The 15,866-nt window shown below is 32.0% G+C and overlaps 1 protein-coding gene across 1 annotated transcript in view; it reads right to left on the bottom strand.

Moving 5' to 3' along the window:
• The window catches only part of LIPI (lipase I), a 51,346-nt gene extending 40,078 nt beyond the window's left edge, over nt 1-11,268 (bottom strand). The window contains exon 1 of the mRNA XM_019632149.1: nt 11,184-11,268. Coding sequence (XP_019487694.1) covers nt 11,184-11,268 — 85 coding nt within the window. The remainder of the gene's footprint in view (nt 1-11,183) is intronic.
• Nucleotides 11,269-15,866: the final 4,598 nt, after the last annotated feature.

The following is a 15,866-nucleotide window of genomic DNA, read 5'->3' as shown; positions in this document are numbered from 1 at the left end:
CCTACAAGAGCTAGAAAAAGAATAGCAAACAAAGGCAAAAGTGAGCAGAAAGAAAGAAATAATAAATATCAGAGCAGAAATAAATGAAATACGAGTCCAAAATAACAATAGAAAAGATCAATGAAATCAAGAGTCAGTCCTTTGAAAATATAAACAAAATTGATAAACTTTAACCAGACTCATCAAGAAAAGAAGAGGAAGGACCCAAATAAGTAAAATCAGAAATGAAAGTGGAGAAGTGACACCTGACATCACAGAAATACAAAGGATTATAAGGAACTACTACAAATAATTATATGCCAAAAAATTGTGCAATCTGAAAGACATGGATAAATTCCTACAAACATGCAGTCCTCTATGACTGAATCAAGAAGAAATAAAAAATCTGAACAGACCGATTACTACTAACAAAATCAAATCAATACTCAAAAAAGTCACAACAAACAAAAGCCCTAGACTGGATGGCTTCACAGGTGAATTTTACCAAACATTCAAAGAAGAATTAACACATAACCTTCCCAAACCATTCCAAAAAATTCAACAGGAGAAAGGGTCCCCAAGCTCACTTTAAGAGGCTAGCATTAAGATGATTCCAAAACCAAAGATGTTACAAAAAAGAAAATTACAGGTCAATATCCCTGATGAGCATAGATGTGAAAATCCTCAACAAGATATAAATATTAGCAAACCAAATTCAGCAATACATTAAAAAAAAACATACACCATGATATTCCTGGGATGCAAGATCAGTTCAATATCCACAAATCATAAATGTGATACACCACATAAACATAATGAAGGATAAAAATCATATGGTAATATTAATAGATGCCAATACAGCATTTGACAAAATCCAGCATCCACTTATGATAAAAACTTGTAGGAAAGTAGGAATAAAGGGAACATACTTCAACATAATAAAGGCCATATATGACAAACACAGAGCTAACATCATACTCAATATGGAAAACCTAAAACTATCTCCTTAAGATCAGGAATAAGACAAGGACGTCCAATTTCACCACTTTTATTCAACACAGTATTGAAAGTCCTAGCCACAGCAATCAGAGAACAAAAGGAAATAAAAGGCACCCAAATTGGAAAGAAGTAAAATTGTCATTATTTGCAGATGACATGATACTATATAAAGAAAACCTTAATGATTTCACCAAAAATCTATTAGAACTAATAAATAAATTCAATATGGTAGAAGGATACAAAATTAATATTTAGAAATCAGTTTTATTTTTATATACCAATAACAAACTATGAGAAAGAGAAATTAAGGAAACATTCCCATTTGCAATTACATAAAAAAAATACCTAGGAATAAATTTAACCAAGGAGGTAAAAGACCTGTACTCATAAAATTATAAGACACTAAAGAAAGAAATGGAAGAAGATACAAATATGAAATGCCAGACAATTAAGTTCGCGAACTTTCTACTGTGCACTTACATGGTGGAAAGTTTGCGAACCTAATTGTCTGATCTTCGTATATACCATGCTCATGGATAAGTAGAATTAACATCATTAAATGTCCATACTATCCAAAGAAATCTATAGATTTAATAATGCAATCCCTATCAAAATGCCAAATGGCATTTCACAGAACAAGAACACATAATTCTAAAGTTTATATGGGACTACAATAGATCCCAAATAGCCACAGCAATCTTGAGAAAGAAGAACAAAGTTGGAGATATCTCAATACCTGATATCAAACTGTACTACAAGTCTGTACTAATCAAAATAGAATGGCACCAACATAAAAACAAACATATAGATCAATAGAACATAATACAGAGCCCAGAAATAAATCCACACTTATATGCTCAATTAATCTATAACAAAGGAAGAAAGACTATACAATGGGGCAAAGACAGTCTATTCAATTAATGGTGCTGCAAAAATTGGACAAATACATGGAAAATAATGAAACTAGACCACCTTCTTACACTATATACAAGAATAAACTCAAAATGAATTAAAGACTTAAATGTATGACAGAAACCATAAACTCCTGGAAGAAAACATAAGCAGTAAACTCTGACATTGCTCTTAGTAATATATTTTTTTCTGATATATCTCCTTGAACAAGGGAAACAAAAGAAAAAATAAACAAATTGAACTACATCAAACTAAAAAGTTTTTGCCCAGCAAGGGAAACCATCAACAAAACAAAAAGACAACCTACTGAATGACAGAAGATATTTGCCAATGATACATCTGATAAGGGGTTAATATCTAAAATTTGCAAAGAACTCATACAATTTAATACCAAAAAAAAAAGTCCAATTTAAAAATGGGCAGAGGACCTGACTAGACATTTCCCCAGAGGACATACACATAGCCAATAGACATATGAAAGGGATGCTCAATATCACTAATCATCAAAGAAATGCAAATTGAAACCACAATGAGCTATCACCTCAAACCTGTCAGAATGGCTTTCATCAATAAATCAGCAAACAAGAAATATTGGCGAGGGTGTGGAGAAAAGGGAAACCTTGTATATTGTTGGTGGGATTACAATAGTGCAGCCACTATGGGAAACAACATGGAGGCTCCTCAAAAAATTAAAACTAGAACTACTTTATGACCCAGCAATTCAATAAATACTTAAGGGTATTTATCTGAAGAAATCCAAAACACTAATTGGAAGAGATATATTCACCCCTAAGTTCACTGCAGTATTATTTACAATAGCCAAGATATGGAAAGAACCTAAGTGTCCATTAATAGATTATTGGATAAAAATGTGGTCCATATATAGAATGGAATATTACTCAGCCATAAAAATAAACAAAACCATACCATTTGCGACAACATGGATGGACATAGAGGGTATTATGCTAAGTAAAATAAGTTAGACAAAGGCAAATACCATATGATCTCATTTACACGTGGAATCTAAAGAACAAAATAAGCAAACAAACAAAAGAGAAACAGACTCATAGACACGGAAAACAATCTGATGGTTGCCAGATGGGGGTGGGGAGTTGGGAGTCTGGATGAGAAAGGGGAAGTGATTAAGAAGTACAAATTGGAGGTTACAAAATATTCACAGCAATGTAAAGTACAGCATAGGCAATATAGTGAATAATACTGTAATAACTAAGTATGCTGCCAGGTGGGATCACTTTGTACATTACATAAACGTCTAACCACTATGCTGTACACCTGAAACTATATAAAATAATATTGAATGTCACTGTAATTGAAAAATAATAAAAAAGTAAACAAAAAAGAAATGCCTTTCTTGTATTGATGTACCGTATTTGCCGGCGTATAAGACGACTGGGCGTATAAGACGACCCCCTAACATTTCCACTCAAAATACAGAGTTTGTTATATGGTCGGCTGTGTGCGATTTTGCGAGTGTGGTAAAATCGCATAACAGCAAAATCGCATAACAGCCGAGCATACACCCAGCAGCACTGCTGATGCCTGAATGGTATGTGGAATGAAGTGGGCGGGCATCGGGAGGCCACTATGGCACGGGGCAAGCACTATGGGCAGTCTATCTGAAGTGTACCTGGCGTATAAGACGACCCCCCACTTGGAGGCATATTTTTCAGGGCCAAAAAATCGTCTTATAAGCCGGCAAATACGGTAATTGTTCCCCTTCCCTTTCTTATAAATATCCCTTGCTTTCGCCTTCTTATCAGAACAACATTTGTGTTCCTTCCTGAACCAGTGTCTTCCATACAGCTCATTCTTTTCTCAAACAAATGCTTGTTGCCTTTCATTTGGCCCTTTATAGTTTGGTTAACAGAACAAGTATACACACATACATGCACACACACACACACACACACACACACAATACACACACACACACACACACAGATACATGTGCTATAATCATTACACCTCATGCAGCAATCTAAAAGCAAAATTCCCCAATAATACACTCATAAATATATAGAGCAGTCTACACCACAATCCATAGCATAAGACTATGACAGGAATAATTTTAGTTAATACTATTTTAAGTAAGATAAATGTGGAAGTATTTTGTATTAAAACAATAAAATGCTATCTTTTCATGCATAGGCATGAAAATATTACATTATATTTTGTGATTATTACATTAATGATGAAACACTAGTGACATATTTCCATTAAAATTAAGTATAAAAGCATCTGCTATCACACTAAGGATTTTTTAAACATTCTAATTTATCAATAAGAAAAAGAAATGATTTAATCATTGGATATAGATATTATACTTTTTTTGCATGTGATATATTATATCTAAAAATATGAAAATAGCAATGGAAAAAATAAATCCAATAGGAAAGTTTAATAAGAACATATAAATATGTAAAAAAAACAATTGCTTGGCCTATATTAGCAATACCCAAAATAAAAATTATAATTCAAAAAATTATAAAGTTGAAACCACAAATGTATACTTATTAATATTACTGTAAATATATATTTTTCTCAGCTTTCCAACTTCAAAAACTTTCCCCCCCGCACTAAGTGAATTTTTTGGAACTCACTATAACTGTATGCTCTCCCTCCATCCCGGGCCAAACTGAAGACCCAGCCTAGACTCAGGATTGGACCACAGGTGGATGTAAAATCCAAAGAGGTCCATTCCGGATCCTTTTGGAGAAGTTGATATAAACAGTGGGAGAGAAAGTGGCTTTCTTCTTTCAAGATTTCAAGCTATAAGGAAACACATCTTGCGGATGGCTTTTTTTTTTTCAATACTTGGATCCAGTGGTATTTAATGCAAAACTTTTCAGTTATGTGAGAAAATAAAATAAATTCCTGCTTTGCCTAAATTTGTTTGAACCAGGTTCTCGGTGATTTGCAAGTTAATTGGTCCTTTGAAAAAATGAAGAGAGGAGAAGTTGGAGGAAGAGGAGTGGCTGAAAGTGGAAGAGGGGAGAAAAGAAAAGATAAAGTGGAAAAGGAGAACAGAAAAGGAAAGAAAAGACCAGAGGGAAAAGTAAATATACAGATAAAAGAAAACTACGAAGCTGAAAAACTTTATACAGGCACAGAAATACTTGAATAACCACTGAGATATACCATGATCCAGAATAGAAGAGTTAATATCACAAAATCAATTCTACTAAAATTAATTTATAGCTGTAGTGGGATTCTAAATCGTCTCAGTGAGATGCCTGCAAGGGGAGATAATGTCCAAGAAAAATGAATGATTTTATTTTAAAGATAATAAAAGGGTTTGATTAAAGTTATGTTCATATTATAAATCAATTAAAAAGAAGCCTGAGAAGCTGAGTCAATAATTGATAAATTAATGAAACAGAACAGGAACACCCAGCAATAAACTATATTATTCATGGCAATTCAAAGGAGTCAAAGGCAAGGGATTTTTAAATAAACAATAGCTAAAATAATTATTTGATTCTTGTTATATTAAAATTTTTATGTAAAAGTAAAATTATGTGAAACAAGAAGAAGCATAGAGTTAATATGGACATGATCTCAGATTGAGGAATGACTTTTTACCATAAAAACAAAGGAAGAAATTATAAACTATGAGGCTGATAGAATTCATTGTACATAAATTTAAAACTTCTGCAATAAACACTAGCCAAAAGACAAAAAATAAATAAACTAGGGGAATATTTTCAGTATAAGGTAGGAAAGGAATTAATATACTTAAATATGAAGAACTACAAATAAAACAAAAATAATACCCCAAAGTGAACACCAAGTAAAGGATATAAACATATTTTATAGAATAAAATATGCAAATAGCTCAGAAACTTATTTAAATGTTCCTAATCTTCTTAAAAATCAAATAAATATTAATTAAAACATTACTGTGTCATTTTTATCATTATACCCTTTGACCACCAACACCAATGTGTGTCACAGGATTTTTAATAGTGAACATTTAGGAATCAACTAAATATATGGCAATAAGAGAACAGAAAAATAAATTATGGTATATCCACAAGATGGGGACTACATGCAGCAATTATTAGAACTATATAGTCCATGTACATAGTTACAATTTTATCTATAATATATAGTATTTATACAGTATATTATAAACATACAAAATGTGTGCATATGCACATATATTCATTGTAATAGGACTGGTAGGAAATAAAACAATTACTTAATAGTTGTTTGGAATGATGGTGATATTAGAGCAGAATTTTTTCTGGTTTTTTTTGTATTTTTATGTGTAATTTCTATTTTATTTTAACACTTTCTGAATGTTCTAGATCTAAAATATTAATTTATTAGTTTTATACTGAGGGAAAATGGTTTAAATAGGTAATTAAAAATGATAATAGCAAAAAATAATAATGTTATCAGCAAAAAGATGAAAATATCTAGAAAAAAAAGAGAAGTGTTGATTTCTTAACTCCTGCTTGAAAAATTAACAAATTGCGGGCCTGGGGACTAGACTAAGTGAGTGTATTGTGATTAGAGATTCAGTAGCAGAGGCAAAATGTTAGATTTTATGGCCAAATGTGTAGGAAGACAATGACTCTATCAGTATCTCAACAGAAAGCACACTGAGAAAGAATTCTAAAAATCTTAAGTTTAAACTTATAAAGGCAGTAAAATTGTTAAAAACATCAAAGATATATGGTAATGTTAGGAACAATCATTCTAGTTGTTCAGCTGTATCTCTGGCATATACGAAGGTCAGACAATTAAGTTCACTAACTCTTCCTAGAAAAAGTTTTAATTACCTCATTGCTGAATATCACTATGGTCACCTTCAAAGTACTCCCCTTGGAAAGCTATGCACTGATACCAGTGCCTAGTCAACCCTTCAAAGCAATTTTGGAACTCTTTCTGGAATGGCCATCAGAGCTGTCGTCGTATTACCCTTGATGTCCTGAATGTCATCAAAATGTCTTCCTGTAAATATTTACTTTATCATCAGGTAAAGAAAGAAGTCATTGGGGGCCAGACCAGGTGAGTAGGGAGGGTGTTCTTTGTTTACTGGCTAAAAACTCCTTCACAGACAGTGCCATGTGAGCTAGTGCATTGTCTTGATGCAAGAGACATGAATTGTTGGAGAAAAGTTCAGGTTGTTTTACTCTAACTTTTCAGCACTTCCAAATAGTAAATTTGGTTAACTGTTTGTTCAGTTGGTACAAATTCATAATGAATAACCCCTCTGATATCAAAAAAGGTTAGCAACATCTTTGCAACAAGTTCACAAACTTAATTGTCAGGCCTCATATTTCTATTATAGTGACAATGCCTGTGAAGAGGAAGATAAGGAGATCAAAATGGACAGACTCCAGAGGCATGGACAGTGAGTGCACTGGACATGGACAGCTGACACCCAAGAGCCTCTAGCTTCTTTCAAGCATCTCTCATGACTCTGAGCAAATTCGTTTTCTTCTCATCTCTGAGCCTTGGTATCTTTAAATGGAAGGAATAGAAATAAGTGATCCCTATGACTTGTTTTAACATTCTTTGATTTCAAAGCCATTTTCACAGTTGGTAATCTTCACAGACAAGTTACTTATCTTGCAACTTCCAGCGTTGACCAACTCAATAACAGAGGGGCCTCAAAATCCAGCTATAAAAAGCTACCCATCCTAACACATTCTGTAAAAATTTAAACTCTCTTATTCTGATAATCCTCTGAAACCCCACACTCCTCTCAAAAAGCCTCCTTCCTTCTCTTTCTCCATTTCTGAAAACGAAACATATCTGCTAACAGCAATAACAATAACATCAACAACAATAATAATGGTTTATGGTTATTTAGCAATCATTCCATGTAAGGTGCTGTGCTGCTTAAATCACTTAAATATGCTATTCTTTCCCTCATTTTATATACGAAGAAAGTGAAGTTTAATGAGATTAAATGACCCATCTAAGGTCACACAATGAGAAGCAACAGAGCATTTCTGGGTGAGATCTGAAAAGTATGGGCACATTTATGGCACAGGTTATTATGTAAATAGTTGAACAACATTAAGACTCTATCAGAAGTTCACTAGTTCAATTATTCATATGTAATAAGAAGGATGAAGACATTTTGGGGCCACCAGAATTCCAGGTACAAAACAACTGACTAACGTGAGGCTACAAAGATAGGACGTCATGGCTTGAGCCAGTTAAGACACAAAACTGTAGGTAGAACTTTAAAATCCCAGAAGGCTAGCAGCAGAAAGCAAAATTAGATGTAAAAGTATCATTTTCTGCTTCTGAAGCAATCAAAGCACATTTAAAATATATATACTTATTTAACATGACATAAGAAATCAAAATATTCAATCAGTAACTCAACTGTGCCAATGTTTGGAAAGCTGTTGAAAATGAAGCTGACTACATAAGCAAAATAAAGTAGGTGTCTGATAAGTCTTTAGACCAGGAATTCCTACACATAGATTTTAAAATGGGTGTAAAAAATGACTGGGAAAGTTTGTTCAAAATGCAGTTTCCTGGGGCTCTACCTGGAGATTCTGATTTGGTAGGTGTATGTGCATTTTTAAATGCATAACCCAGGAGATCCTACTAAGGGTAGTCTATAAGCCACATATCATGAAGCCCTATATCTGGAAATTATCTGAAAGAATTAAAGAGAAAATGCACATGAAAGAAAACAGTGGATTATTCTAACCTTACTAATATTGCTTTATAATTGACTGAATCACACATTTGTGTTATCTCCTTGGAGCTTCACAATGCAGTGAAATAGTATTATAATGTTACTTCCATTTCAAAGTGATAAAACTGAGGTTCAGGGATGTTAAGTGATTTGGCCCGGAATAACAAGCCACTAGGACTGGAATCTGGGTCTTTTAATCATAAATCCCACGTTAATTCATAGTTTTCCTTTTTTAAAGATACTTGGTACAATAAATTAAAGTTGCTTGTTGGACATCTGATTTTAGTAAATCAATAGAAATAAATTACTAGTCACATCAAAAATACATTTATACAATTTAGAAAACTAATGTTGAATTTGTTGAAGCAGTGTGCTCAGAATTCCATGGGTTTTGAAAAGATCATTGCCCTACAAACAGTATGGTTCTACCAATGTCTATACTCTTACTACTCAAGTGTGGTTTGCATACCCATGGGCATCACCTGAGAGTTTACTCGAATTGCAAAATCTTGGGCTTCACCTCTAGCCAGTGGATAAGAATCTACATTTTTAAACAAGATTCTGAGGCATCCTATAACACATATTGTAAGTTCTATCATCTTAGAAAAATGACTGGCTTTTTCTGAATTTCACTTTCTTCAACAGTGAAATAAGAATGAGTTTATCTATCTTTAACATCTCTTCTAGTTTACTAAAACACAAGAGTTGGCAAACTATGGCCTGTGGGCCAAATCTGACTGGCAAACCAAGAATGATTTTTATATTTTCAAATGGTTGAAAAAATTAAAAAAATATTTTATAACATGTAAATATTTATAATAAATTCAAATTTTGTGTCCACGAATACATTTTTATTAGAATACTCATTTGTTTTCAAATTGTCTACAGCTATTTTTAATGTTATAATGGCAGAGCTGAATAGATACAACAAAGATTATATGGCCAAAAGGCCTAAAATATTTACTATCTGGCCCTTTACAGAAATATCTGCTGACCCTTGCTATAATAATAATAGCAACAACCACAACTGCCATGTAAGCAGCTAGTATGAATCATAAACTGTACCAAGAATATATATGCTCATACATATGCAATTTGAATATATAGAGGGTGCCCAAAAATGTATACACATTTTAAGAAAGGAAAAAACTATTAAAATTATGCTGATGTAACCACTTTGAGCACCTCTTGTAATTGCAGAGGTCAAATGTGACTTGTATTCATCTTTTTCTTTTGGTATTACAATTTTAATACAGTTTCTTTCCTTTCTTAAAATGTATATACATTTTTGGGGGCACCCCCAGTATATTTATATAGATAAATATGTATATATAGCTTGTTCAGCTACCTCTCTACTCCCCTTCTATTATATTTAAAAATTTTTAAACATCTGACTAATCTCAGTTTTTCAGAATGTTTTTCCTTTTTTTTGAAGGCAGGTGTAATATAATGATTTTCTTGTTGAATGTGTGAGACATGACCTCTAGGAGGTATATATCACGATCTCTAGTAAAGAAGGGAGGAGCATGTGTAACTTGAAAAAACATACTTATATAAATAAACTACTGAAAATTCAACTGATTTCCTAGGCATGTGGGGATTTCAGGAAAATGCAAGAAAGCATAAAAGTTTACATAGGTTAAGAATGATTTCGATAATCACTGAAATCTTTAATTTCCTTACTTTCTAATTACTGTTTCTTCCTCCTCCACAGAATATAAAACTCAAACATTTCCAAAATTTTTGATTAGCTCAAATATCCAATGGAAGAGAAATAAGAAGTAATTGGAATTTCGAAGTGATATTTTAAAGTTATTCAAGTATCCATTAAAAAATGTTCTTAAAACTTAAAACAAAGAAAGTAATCTGCTTTTGCAAAATCCCTACAAAAAAGCTAGTCATCATGAATTTTAAATTTGTTACTTTTCTTATTATAAAGTAGAACAAGCAGTTCTACTTTATTTTTATAAAGTAGTAAAGTACATTACTAAAATTAGTAAGCTTTATTACCATAAACCAGTAAACCAGTAGAAGAAGCTTCTACTTTATTACCATGAACCAGTGTTGGTTTGGTTTTACTTTAGCATAATAGGACCAAAAAAAAAAAAAGAAGAAGAAGAACAAAGAAAAAGAAAGTTATAGTATATGCTTATTTTGTTTTCTTTGCAATTGATAATTTACCCATGTAAAATTTTTCTTCAAAAGTGGGGTTATTTGAACAAGTGAAATTGAAAAAAGACATTTATTATATCATGATTTTCAAACACTGAATTTTTCTATTACTGAATTATTCTAATTTCTCTCCAATATTTCTATTTGTTCTATATTCACATCTTCTAATAAAAGGTTTCCTAGTTACAAATTACCTGGAAAGAAAGTACAGAATATATAATTTACCAAACACGCATATAAATACATACATACATACGTACATACATACATGCATAAACTTTCTTCATAATAATCTGTTTGATATTATTAGTACCCATAATCATAGTATTTGTTTTATACCATGTCATAGCATTCCCTATTCCAAAATACAAAACGTACTGATTATATTACACACAATTTTTAAAGACAAATAAAATGATCAAGTTCTTACCGGTTCTTGTCCAGTACATCAAACAGAGAAATAGGTATACTTTCATTTGGAATCTGATAAAAGTAAAAGAAGCACTCAGGTTCATCAAAAAAGAAATTCTGAAATTCAGTAAGGTTTGTTTTTGATAGGACTGTCACAGTCTGGTAGGTTTTAATGTAAAAAGATCCTTGACCTTTTGCTCCACCCTGTTTGTTGAAAAGGTGAGGTAGTTTATTTTCTCCCAATTAGCCTGTGGTTGTAAGAAAGATTTTTAAGTCAAAGACTTTAAGTCAAAGATTCTATAATAAGTTACAAACATTCAACTACACAAGTTGAATTTAAGGGGAAGAAAAAGCTAATTATATCTTTCTTTATTCCTCTTAACCTCAGGGTTTCAGAATTGGTTAGGAAGAGCATATTTGTTGAAAGCCTAGAGCAAATGGGATGTTAGAAAATGCTAGAAATGGAAAGAGTCAGAAAAAGTTGTGGTTTCTGTTCATGTTGACTACAAACTAAGTTTTCTTTATACACCATAAAATCAATAATGAAATCCATATTCATCAAGCTGTCAAGTATAAAATATAGCCTTTTCATGTGTGTCATTTTGCAACCCAAACTCAGTGGCTATTTTAAAATTCAGAATGCTAGCTTGTCTCGAGAGCTACATTAAAAAAAAAAAGTTTTTAGTATAACAAACATTTTTAAATTATTATAGGTTTTCTTTTGACATGTTTACTTAATATTTCTCTTATTTTCCTTCCTCCAATGAAATTTAGCAGGCAAGGAAAATAGAGAATTGTTCTAAATACATGCATTTATAAGTTCAAAATTAAATTTATTTGTTGGAAATTCAAGTCTCTGGAAATTTCCAAAGACACTTTAAGAACAGAACTGTTTAATTTACATCATCATCAATCAGCAAAAACTAGTCTGAGGTCTGGGTAGGTGTTTCAGAGGATCCACAAACAATGTAAGTTATACATTTAAAAATCATGAAAAATCTAACTGCTGATGAAACTTCATCATTATTTTGACCCTTTTTGATCTCTGGGGATTTTATGTGACACTTTATTTTTAAGAGTGCCACCATTAAAATTTGACTGGAGACCACAAAATAACCTATGTCCTTTCACATAATTTAGTTGTTTAACAGCTGCACTTCTCTAACAAAGATATAAATAAACCACATCATTTCAAAATGAGAAGACAGAAAATGTAATTGCTATACATGTTAAAAGAAATTCTTTCTTACCCAGTTTGTACTCAAATTAAAAGTCTTTCCTATTTAACATAAATCTTCCTTTTGCTTTGTGCTTTTGATGTTACAGTGTAATAGAATCTTTACCATTCTAAAGATCTCATATTGAAAATATCAAATTGGCCTTTAAGACAGCATAGTAAATAGCAGAGTTTTAAAATATAAAATTACATTTCATGTTCATATTTTTTACTTACTGTCAATAGTGAAAAAGTTGGATTAATGTCGATTGCATTAAATAGCAAAATATTGAGGAATGACAAAATGTTATATAAAATCCCTATTGTTTAGTTAAGACAATATTTATTCATGTACTTATTTAGTCCACGTTGGTTATAAAAAATATTTTAAGAAGCTTACAGACATGAATGCAATATAAATAATACTAAAAAAGTGATAGTGAGAATGATAATACAAAATTGATTAAACTCTATGTATCAAGCATGTTTTACAGGTAACTATAATAGGTAGTTGAGTAGTGTTTATTGAGATGGGAGAGTCATTATTAGAATATATTCTGGCATAATCTTTGTGTAATTTATAATAGCAATGCGTCAAAATGTTTAATAATCTTACCCTTTGATTCAGCAGTTAAACATCCAAGATACTTTCCTACAGAAATTCTAACACATGTACACAAAAATATATGAGCAAGGATGGTCATCTCAGCATTTTTAGAATAGCCAATAAACAGAAATGGTGTCAATGTCTAACAGAGGGGAATTAGTCCAATTATACACATACTGTGGTTTAAAATTAATGATGTAAACAAATCAATATTTATTGGTGTAAAAAGCCTCCATGATATGTTTTAAGGAGAAAGAAGGCAAAAAATAGTAAGGTTTATTTTCTTAAGATATGTTTTATGTACATATGCATAGACATAGTTAGATTTTCCTCTAAAATGTTTATCTCTACATGACAGACTTAACGATTTTTACTTTCTTATGTATTTCTTTAAATATTAAAATATTTCTTTACAATAAATATCTAATACAAATAAAACCAAAAAAAAGCAATATTTACTTGGGACAAATATGGTTAGAAAAATAAGAATAAAGACAAAATGAGTACAAGGGAAAAAGTGAAGATAAAAATGAGGTTAATTTTTTAAAAATGCATCCACTAGAGCCCCTTAACACTACTTTACCAAGTTTCTCCATTCATTCATTCATTCGTTCATTCATTTGTTCATTCATTCATACAACTTTTATTAAGCATTTACTGATTTTCAGGCATAATTTAGTTGTTGGACATACCAAGTAATATTCAAACCATATTATTTCCACACCTATTTATGATACATCCACAGATATGTCAGAAATCGGCCTAGGTTCTGAAACATATTTATCCTATAGCACTTCACATGAGGAAGACTTGAAAATGTATATCTAGGGAACTATGGGACCACACAGGTGGGGCAGCCAGCTAATCTAGAGTGCCACGTTCAGGGAAGCCTAACTGAAGATGCTGCCTGGGCTGAAATACAAAAGAAAATAAGAGCCAACTGTGCAAAGAAGGGGAAGAAGGACCTCTAATTTATATAGAAAATATAGAAAAATATATTAATTATATACAATACAAATATATAAATTCATAAGTATATTTTATATAAGCAGTTTATAGTTTCACTTATAATATATACTATATATTTTCATTTTTGATGTGTTCATACAGTTAGGGGTAGAAGACATCCTGATATGAGTGAAGAAAGGCTAATTCTTTATAGAGTGTTCCATGCATTTAACCCACTAAACCTTTTATGGTCCAGTAAATGCTGAGAGTAAAGTGAACTATTCTTTTAGTTTCTAGTAGGTTGATTACGATGCGTTCATTCAATATGAGTTAGGAAATATAGTATGCTTGCATCAGAAAAATGATATATGGAGGTCAAATTTGAACAGGGTTAACTGCATGAGCTTGTAACATTAAATGAGCATTCTTAGAATCACAAGCACTATAAACTTATGTAATACCAAAAAAGGATGTAATAAGAACTCCAAAATCATACACATTTGTAGACAAAGAATAATGCAAATTTCACTATAACAACATAATATGATTATTAATTATTTACAAATATAATTAAAGGTTTTAGTATTCACAATCATATATGAGGTCGGACAATTAAGTTCACGAACTCATCCCAGAAAAAGTGCTACCTACCTCATTGCTGAATATCACTATGGTCACCTTTGAAGCACTCCCCTTAGGAAGCTATGCACGGACGCCAGCACCTCATACACCCTTCAAAGCAATTTTGGGACTCTTTTTCTGGAATGGCCATCAGAGCTGTCGTTGTATTACCTTTGATGTCCTAAATGTCATCAAAATGTCTTCCTTTCAATATTTCCTTTATCTTCAGGTAAAAAAAGAAGTCACTGGGGGCCAGATCAGGTAAGTAGAGAGGGTGTCCCTATATAGTTGTTTACTGGCTAAAAACTCCTTCACAGACAGTGCTGTGTGAGCTGGTACATTGTCATGATGCAAGAGTCATGAATTGTTGGCGAAAAGTTCAGGACGTCTAACTTTTTCGCGCAACCTTTTCAGCATTTGAAAATAGTAAACTTAGTTAACTGTTTGTCCAGTTGGTACAAAGTCATAATGAATAATCCTTCTGATACCAAAAAAGGTGGCAAGATTGGTGCAACAAGTTCTCGAACTTAATTGTCAGACCTTGTATAACCATTATATGTTTTACAATGAAACCTGAAGATACATCTCCCAGGTAAGCAGTGTCTGAGGGGCAGTTAAAGAGGAAATACGTTGGTTTGGATAAAATTTATGAGGTAAATGTATAAAAAAAATCATTAGATCCAGGCATAATAGGAACTTGTAAGTATGCATTCATTTGATCGACATATATTTGTTATACACCTACATTATGCTAGTTTCCTTAACCCCCTTCCCACCCTACTACAACAATGTTGATGACTGAGGAAAGAAAAAAGTGGAGACAGTATTTATAGACTCATGATATATCAACTGAAGGTGACTGACACATTATTTTGTATTATAAAGTCTGTCTCTCCCATCATCCTATAGGCTTTGGGAAGGCAGATCTCTATACTTTTATTTCTCAGATTACAGTGCCTCCCACATAACAAGCTCACAGAAAATACCTATTAAATGAAGTAATAATACTAGTCCAATCCAGGACTACATCAAACTTAAAAGTTTTTTCGCAACAAAAGAAACCATCAATAAAACAAAAAGGAAGCCTACTGAATTTGTTAATGATATATCTGATAAGGGGTTAATATCCAAAATATATAAAAGATATTTGTTAAATGATATATCTGATAAGGGGTTAATATCCAAAATATATAAAATACTCATGCAACTCAATACCAAAAAAACAAACAACCCAATGAAAAAATGGGCAGAGGATATGAAGAGACATTTCTCCAAAGAGGACATACAGGCAGCCAACAGGCATATGAAAA

Source organism: Hipposideros armiger, unplaced genomic scaffold (genome assembly GCF_001890085.2).
Source record: "Hipposideros armiger isolate ML-2016 unplaced genomic scaffold, ASM189008v1 scaffold_1084, whole genome shotgun sequence".
In the NCBI taxonomy this organism is placed as follows: Eukaryota; Metazoa; Chordata; class Mammalia; order Chiroptera; family Hipposideridae; genus Hipposideros; species Hipposideros armiger.
The sequence above is the reverse complement of the archived record's forward strand: the minus strand, read 5'-3'. Positions and strand labels throughout refer to the sequence as shown.